The sequence below is a fragment of the Acanthopagrus latus genome, chromosome 8 (assembly GCF_904848185.1).
Source record: "Acanthopagrus latus isolate v.2019 chromosome 8, fAcaLat1.1, whole genome shotgun sequence".
In the NCBI taxonomy this organism is placed as follows: Eukaryota; Metazoa; Chordata; class Actinopteri; order Spariformes; family Sparidae; genus Acanthopagrus; species Acanthopagrus latus.
The window spans coordinates 27,485,379-27,494,171 of record NC_051046.1 but is presented as its reverse complement, the minus strand read 5'-3'; the positions used below and the strand labels follow the sequence as shown (position 1 = coordinate 27,494,171).

The window sequence follows — 8,793 nt, the reverse complement described above, 5'->3', positions numbered from 1 at the left end:
GGAGATTTCAAATAAATCCCTTCAGAAGTTGATGAAATATTTCACACAAAAAAAGGCACCTCAGGAAGAGTATTTTTCCAGTGTTGAAGCACAGTGGTTGGTACCAGGCCTAGGGCAACATGGGCTCAACAGGGGCCCACAGTTAATTTTCCCAGTAGACCCCTTGCTGGCCCTGCAACGATGTTACAGAGATGGGAGGATTTGGGCTGACTTGATAAAAGAGGTGCCACAGATCCATCTGAAATGATGGATTACCAAAAACTGAATGATATATCATTGATTCACTAGGTCTCATCAGCTGTACGTCACCAATAAAATGAGGTCCATTGCATTTTTCTACATATACTTTTATATTTCTAACTCATTCTAGACCTCTGTATGACCATTTCCCAGCGACTTGTCTGTTCATTACTACAGAAGCGCAATGAGAGAGAGGATCTGAGGATATGAATTACGACTGAAGGTTACCAAAACGTAACAGTGTCCCAACATATCATTACAGAACATGGAGATCCTCCCCAGTCTATTTTCCCTGAACAGAAACTTGAAATCAGCCTGACCACATACACAGTGAAGAGTAGACCATTAAGTTTAGTCCTGAGCCAGCCGCCTGCTGTTTGGCTTCTTTAAATCTGCAGGGCAGCAGGTCTGTCATTATGTGAGCAGGGCTTTGGGTGTGTCTGAGAGGCAGCCAGCCAGAAACTGGAAACCAGGCCACAGCAGAGGAAACATCTGTCCCGCTGACTCCAGTGTGAGATCACACCACCCCCTGCTGAGTGCAAGCAGTACTACGACAGACTGCACAGGTTGCATGTTCAGTGGAGACATAACATCACATTTTCCACTTCCTCCCATTTAACTCAAGCTATAACTGAATAATTCCCTTCTCTTATTCTATACAGCACCACGGGTATTCTGGCTTTGTCATTTTGATTTAAACTTTTATTTTAAATGATACGCTATTTGTACGCTATTTTATCCATGAACAACATTGTAACAATTTTGCTATTCATTGTATACATTTATTTACAAACATCTTTATAAATATCTATTTTGTATGCTTTAGTTTTTTTTTCCAGTACTGTTTTCATATTTGCAGGATCATGCTTCCAAGTTTACAGTTCATGACATGAAGTAAAACTGCATTCCAAGTTCTAAACTGAACAGAGAAAATCAAAGGAGATTAATGAATAGGTTCAAACAGGTCACATCCACACGCACACACACACACACACACACACACACACACACACACACACACACACACACACACACACACACACACACACACACACACACACCATGTCTATTTTCTGTCCATCAAGTACAGGGATAAATCCTGTTCATGAGACATGTTGTTCCTAGCTGAATTAGCAAAAATACTGAAAGAAAGGGATAAATTGCTAGCTTAACTCTTTAAAAAGCACTAAAACTCGGTCTCCAAATGCACCAGAGATGATTTTCACATTGTATTTTAGCTCTTTGGACAAGCCTAGCATAGAGCCAGGACTTTCGCTTGTATCTAGTGCGCCCACTGTAATTGTTGGTCATTAAAAAGCTCTAAAGCTAACTGCAGCTGTAACTGAAAAAACAGGTTGTCATGCATCAATCTTTATGTTTTATTTGTGCAGCTGGATTCATTGGTTCTATCTGTTATGATAACCTTGTGCTCTCCCAAGTAATTACTGAAATCACAGAAAGCAGCAGCATTGCTAAAAACTAGACCCACCAAAGCAAGACAGATGAGTGATCAGACAGGTCTAAAAATGTTAAAGCCACATAATCCAAAGCAATGAAAATAAGCAAACTCAGAATGTTACTAATAATCCCTCATTGCACAGTCAACCAAGGATACAGTCAATCAGTATTAACCTAGACAATTTGCGTGCAAACAGTTTGGCTTGTGTGTCACAGATCCGATTTGATTAGCCAAGATACTGTCTGATCATCTGACTGCTGGTGTTACTTTTACTTTTTCTGAAGGCAAGAGAGTGAATGTTTCATAAAATGTTGGAATGTTTTCCCCAAAGCAGCAGAGCTACATTAAGCGAGAGTCTTTAACACACGTTGCCTCTGGATGATTCCCACGTGGTGCTAATTTCAAAAAGCAAGTGATAAGAAAGGATGAGGGACAGACAGAGAAGAAAACAAACAGACAGGTGGACAAACAGACAGTTCGATCCTTTGCTCTTGTTTCTCAGCCTCGCAGCGCACTCTGGTGGTGAAAATGCTCATTTCTGTATCTTGCTCAGGCTTTATGTGGTCTGTGGTCTGAAGATTTTTGTCAGAGCCAACTATCTTTTGTCATTCATACCTTTTATTTTATTTTGATTTTTTACAGTTGATATTAATCAGTGAAACTATCAACTTATAATCTTCTTCTTCTTCAATGTCAGGATGCTCACAACCCCAGAAAGAATGAAATAAAGTAGCTAATGTAAGAATGCTATTGTACTACATGTTAGAATGCTATTGTACTATATATACAACATTTCCTTCCAAGCATGTCACATGTTAACCTTGTCATTAAGCATGTCAGCATTCCAACATCAGCAGCACAGCCTCAAGGAGCTTCATGTCTGGCTAAAGACCTCTACACAAGTTTACAATACAGCCAACAACACTACAACAATATTTTAACTAGTTGTAAGTTATAATTTGGTTTTATCGACTTTTTCAAAATTATTTCATTCAGTCTAGCTACATTACAAACATTTATTAAAACATATACAATGTTATAACATGACTGTTCGCGTACATATGCCGTAGTCTTTGAGCGTCTATATGTCTGTTTATTTCTTTTTGTTAAGGTTACATGAGCATGCAAATTGCTAATAAAAGTTAATTACAACATTAGACCAACTTGAGATCAGAAGTGGGTCTGGTAGGCCAGTAGGTAGCCATCATTGTACATGTAGATCTGCTTGTCAGTTGGGTTATAGCTCAGACTGGCCACTCCTTTAGCTACCTTCTCCAGTGGCAGTGCAAGTGAGTTGTCCTCTTTGCCCGTTGACGTGTCAAAAGCATAGAACACCTCCTCATGGTACTCGTCCACGTAACGAGTGGCATACAGCACACCACACACCATGAAAGCATTGCTCACTGCCTTTTTGAACTGCCTCGTCTCCCACGTCTGTGTCACATTGATGGTCTGAGTGTCGCTGTCCCAAACTAAACGGCTCACGACGAGATTACCATGGTTACCAACAGTGGCATAGATGGCCCATAGTCCTGTCTCATCTGCCTCTATGTCCACATCACTGTTGTCACGGCAGGCGTAGTAACAATACGGGAACTTGTTGTTGTAACCCACGCCGTTGCCTGGAAGTGTCACCCGATGAACAGCGTTGCTCTTCAGGTCGTAGCGGCAGACGTCTGCAGAGCTGTAGCAGTTATAGTACAGTGCTTCACCATATAGAACAGCACTGGGACCCTCAATGCTGTGGGTATGACTGTAAGATGGAGCGAAGGTAAAGTCCTTGTACTTGGCAGATTGCATGAAGTCAGCGTAGCTTTGGTAGACACGCAGAGAGTTGCCCCATTTGTGACCACTGAGCAGAGGTTGAACCCAGTAACTGTTCCTCTGTTCCTCACTGTCCATCTGGGCCTGTTTGCCCCATGAACCAGAGATGTAGGTTTTACCAAATTGATTGACCTTAGTCATGACAGGCTCACTAATGCTGGTGATCAGGCCCTTGAGGCAGTGGCTGCTCTGACCTGGAAACAGAGAGAGATGAGAGGGTTACTGCTTACTGACATTTAATTCTAGCTATCGATTGATTAACAAGGTTTTCTTCATTTTTTTGATGCAGTTAATGATTGTGGATAAAAGTTGGATTGAAGGTGATGGCAGTTGCTGGTTATTTTACTAAATCTTACGCAGCAAGTAGTTGTTTACTGTTGTATTAATGTTCAAAAATGTAAAATATTCAACCTTTAACCAGAGTTGAAAACATCAGTTTGAGAAACACTGTTTTAAGAAGCGGCAGGTAGATTGATACAAATTTACATTTTCAGTCATTTGTTTGATATAACAGGAGTTTGAAGCTCACATTTTTAGGACAGCCTTTTGACGATTGTTGCCTCCATGTAACCATTTGAAGATGTTATTTGAATGGCCAGAATTGAATAGAAGGTGGGGCCAAAACTATAGTAAGTAGCATAACTGCTTAGTCCTGCTCATTATACTCTGTGATATAGCTATCTTGGGCTGTGGCAACTAACTGCCACTAGCAAGTAGCTCAGATAGCAGCAGTCAAAAGCAAGTAAAGCAGACTGAGTGAACATAGCTTGATGATGGAGGCTACTGTACAAAAATGACTTACTTCAGCTGAATTCACGATTTATTTTGACCAAACCAGAGGTGAAAGACAAACCAAGACCATTTTGTTGGGTGTTATTTTGTTGAAGTTGAGTCTGAATGTAGTGTGTTTTTACAATGTTTTAACCACGTCACTGAGTTCGCCTAAGTTCAGTGAAATAGTGAAACTTAAATTCAGAGGGTGTATGGTTTTTCTGTTGAGTAAGAAAAATAATTGTCAGAATTGTCATTTTGTGAGAGAGCGTGTGCGCTGCGTTTACATCTCACAGCTGAAACGATGAGGGCTATCACCTCCTGTGGTACAAAGTGGTATTACAAGGCAGGATGGTCCAGGGCTAGCTGGTAAACATGCTAACCTCAGTAAACATCTCTGCGACAAAGTATGTCTTTGACATAACATTTACACCGCTGTTTCTTTACATTCTCTTGATAATGCTAGTTTGACATCTGCCAAGGTGGTTATGTACCGCCCATGTCTGTTTTCTCTGTCGATTGATTAGTTTGTCAGCAGGATTACACAAAACCTACAAAACTGTCTTCCACCAAACATGGATGGAGGACAGTTCTTGGCTCAGAAAAGACCCCCTAACTTTTACTTTAATTTGGATGAATAAACAGATCCCGGATTTTTTTTTTTCACATTCTTTAACTCTGAAACACAGGCTGTTTTTGATATTTTGGCTCATGTCTTGAGGAAACAATGCATGGATCATGATGAAAGACATGTGGCATATTTAGATGGATGGTGAGACTGTGCACATTTGGCATCAGCATCAGTCCTGAGCGATCTGATCACAAGTGGACAGCTCTCAGTATAGACGGGAACACTCCCAACATGCATCGAAGACGCATCTGAGAGAACTCAGACCACATTCTTTAAGCAGTGTGTGGGGACATGTCTAAAGTGTGGTCAACCTCCCTGCAGCTGCTTGAATGCACTGATTCTACTGATTTCACCATTTACAGCAAATGTATCAGAGAATATAACATAGTGATGGTATACATGACAAATACAGTAAACAGTAACTAATATAGGCTACATCTTTGTTGTTTGTGGAGTGGAACACCAGACTCTTTAAAATGCTCTCTGCAACATTTTTTAAATAGTTGGGCCCACTTCTTAATTCCACAAACATTATACATGAACACATTTCTTTCTTTGTATAAAAAACATAGTCCTTTGTCCCAGTGATATAGCTGTCCAGTTGTGATCGGATCACTCAGGACGGATGATTAAACCAAATGTGTACAGCCTCTTTATGTGAGTATGATTCAATGCGGATCCAGACAAAAATCCAGATGTGGCAGGTTTAATTAAGTTTTATTTGATATTAGATTAGGCTTGACTGAATTAAAGGAGACTGCTGGGCCTGGGCGGAGTGATGTACCCTCTGCCAGTTAAGTTTTTACATGTCTTTTTAAACCAAAATTCTGGCCATGTCTTACATATAGCCTCAACACATTGTGATTGTTCAGTCGTCTAATAGGCAAATAAGGCCTAATCAATTGATTTTTTTCACCATGTCATTTTTCTTTGGCGTCTGACTTCTCTTTGTTCTTCATGCTGTAGTTTTTGCAATGTATTAGGGAAGACTAGGGTAAGATTTTCATATTTAGGATCACTACATCAGGGCAATCATAGTTTTGTTGCTAATAAATATATCTGCATATATTTCAGAATGTTGTGCTTCCCTTCAAACAAACAGAATGAGTGTAAACATAACTGTTTCAATAATATAGCATGTCCAAAAAAAGCGGTCTTGTGGCACAACTTACCCCGTGTATGGGGTAAGTTGAGCATAGGTGCAGGGTAAGTTGAACTGTATCCCTACCACAACTGATGTATGAAACAAATTTAAAATGATCTGTTTTGGTCTAAACACAATTCTCATGTAACTTATGATAGACTACATTCACATTCAAGAGACACACACACACACACACACACACACACACCACCACCCACCCCATACTTACTTCTGAAGTCTTTGGGGATTGACTTGCAGGACTCAGCGTTATTCTTCAGGTAGCGCAGTCTCTCTTTGACAGTCTGGATATTTACTGTGTCCAACATTTGCATCCTGCCTACATCCTTACGCAGTCTACCCACCTAACACACACAAACACGTACGCACACACACGTAAAACATTGTATACAGTTCATAAATGCACAAAAATAAATAAATAACACGTGGTCAGATTTTTTTCTCTAACTATCACAAAATATCACTTGATATTCTATATCTATTTACTGTCTTTCATGTCTGCTCATGACATGACAGGAGACCTGTCCCAAATGGTTTGAAACCTCAGATTTTTAAACATTTTGGATTCCAGGGACTGCCAATATCTAACACCTTGGAATTGACAGTCAACTATCTTCATGAATGATGAATGATTTGAATAAAAACATTTTTGTGTTGTTATTTAAATATATGGTTAATGTCATAAAATCTGTAAAATATACTTACCTCTTTGGAGAGTTTACGGGTTTGGGTGTTGTTAAGCTGGCTGTGGACGTCACCAGCGTCTGCCTCCAGCTGGGTGAGCTCCTGGCCCAGCAGGCGCAGAGACAGGTCCGTGTACACCCCCCGGTTGCGCAGGTACTGGTGAGGCTCCAGCCGGGCCGTCAGGTTCTCAACCATAGCCTGGAACCGAGGGAGAAACTGGCTGGACAAAGTCACCTGCAAGAAAACACAGATGAAAACTCCTGAAAAATCGATAATTTTCATTGGGTACCATCACCTTACAAGACGTAGAAGCCATGCTGATATTAATCATAAAAATCCAGTCAAAAATCTGCATTTAAATGTATGCATCATACCACTGTTAGTATGTACAGAATATAGCATGGCTCTTGAAATGCACCTATATACTCCATCAAGTCAGAGGTGGAACTGAACTGAACCAGACTCACACCCACGACTTTAAAATGATTCTGGTCGACTTTAGTCCTCACCTGCTCCTGCAGCGCGTTCAGAGATCCTTCACAGGTCTCAACCTGCTGCAGCACGACCTCATACTTCACAGCAGGGAACATCCACAGGCTGGAGTCCACCGGGCACACACAGGAGCCATTCCTCTTCTGGCCTGACGAACGCTGAGCCCGGCCATCACCCTGCGTTCACACAGGGATAAAAAAAACACAAATGTTTGATGATGGTGTATTGAAAAGATTTACACTGATGGGATAAAGTCTACACCATTAAAAAAAAAAGAAAGAAAGACACAAAAAGCCTCAGTCTAATGTCTGAATAAACATGGGAAATTTATATCTATCTTTCACTTTTATTCTTATATTTCTATGAATAAGATGTCAAGTGTAACTTACTGTGGGCAGCAGTAGCAGGAGCAGCAGCAGCATGTTCAGAGCTGGAGAAATTAGTGAACTGAAGAGGACAGGCGCTGTTTGAGCAGAAATCACCACCCCTCTTCTCTTTTCTCTTATAAAGTCAATCACAACACATTTCCCTGACTTGCCTCTCGTCACCGAGGTGTCAGCCCAGAGCTGTAAAAACACTCATGTGGATGTGAAACTAAAAAAGTCAAACTATGCAATTTCTGACCTGTTAGTTTAATCAGGACTTTCCCGTTTTTTTCCTGTTCAGGCAAAGTATATTTCCCCTTTGCAATATTAGTTCTTAAATCTTGCAATCATCTCACTTCTGTTTTTTTTTTTTTTAGATTTAAAACAGAATTATCCATTTGTAAATGTGAAAGTAACGGAACCAGAACTGTGACAGTGTGTTTTTTTCTTTTTAATTCATACTATTAGTAGTTTATCATAAGATCATGTCTAAGCGGTTGATGATGTGTTGACTTGTTTATTAGCTGTCACCAGGGCAGCGGCTACTCTTTCTGGGCCTTGTTCGTCAAATGTGGCTAACATGCTATTATTAGGCTAAAATATTCATTTATGTCATAGGCATGTGGACAAATTTGCTGAATAAATCCATACTCAGGTCTTTTTGCATCAGTACATGTTTAAGATTTGACAGGATCAATAAAAACGTGAAACCAGGAGGAAATGTCAGCATTCTAGAAAGTTCTGTAACTGGAGTAAGCCAACATCATATAGGCCATATTAGGTTCAGATCTGTGTTTTGTACAGTCAGTTGTGTGTGTGTGTGTATATTCTAACTTTGTGGTAACAATGTAACTTCGAAAAAGTTAAATGTATTTGTCAGGAAATAAGAAATAATAATAATAAAAAAAGTAAGTGATATGCAAAATGGAACCCAAGTCCCCGGTAGATATGGACATTAGGTGAGACATAAAGTTTTGTTCCAACAACTTGTTATAAATTGATATTAATTTGTTAACAGCAATCAGTGACATTTCTCAGTTTCACATGGATCTGGGTCACAGCTCTCAATTAAAAGGCTGGTACGTATGTAGGAGTATTTCTGGGCCGTTTTGGGTCCAGGCACAAAGTTTTGGACTGTTGAAGACCTCTAGCAGAGAGCCCCTGA

General features: G+C 40.1%; 1 protein-coding gene across 1 annotated transcript; it reads right to left on the bottom strand.

Moving 5' to 3' along the window:
- Positions 1-1,605: 1,605 nt before the first annotated feature.
- On the bottom strand, positions 1,606-8,295 carry LOC119024194 (olfactomedin-like). Its single transcript, XM_037106722.1, has 6 exons — positions 8,280-8,295; positions 7,653-7,840; positions 7,281-7,439; positions 6,793-7,005; positions 6,299-6,431; positions 1,606-3,717 (listed from the first exon to the last, which is right to left on the bottom strand). Exons 1-6 carry the CDS (start codon positions 8,293-8,295, stop codon positions 2,870-2,872), a joined length of 1,557 nt encoding a protein of 518 aa, XP_036962617.1. The 3' UTR covers positions 1,606-2,869.
- Positions 8,296-8,793: the final 498 nt, after the last annotated feature.

Bases quoted from the DNA above. Each gene is read 5' to 3' on its own strand.
- LOC119024194 (XM_037106722.1), bottom strand. The intron at 7,006-7,280 runs GTGAGGACTAAA...GTTTTCTTGCAG, and splicing joins TGAACGCGCTGCAGGAGCAG to GTGACTTTGTCCAGCCAGTT. The intron at 6,432-6,792 runs GTAAGTATATTT...TGTGTGTGTTAG, and splicing joins CCCGTAAACTCTCCAAAGAG to GTGGGTAGACTGCGTAAGGA.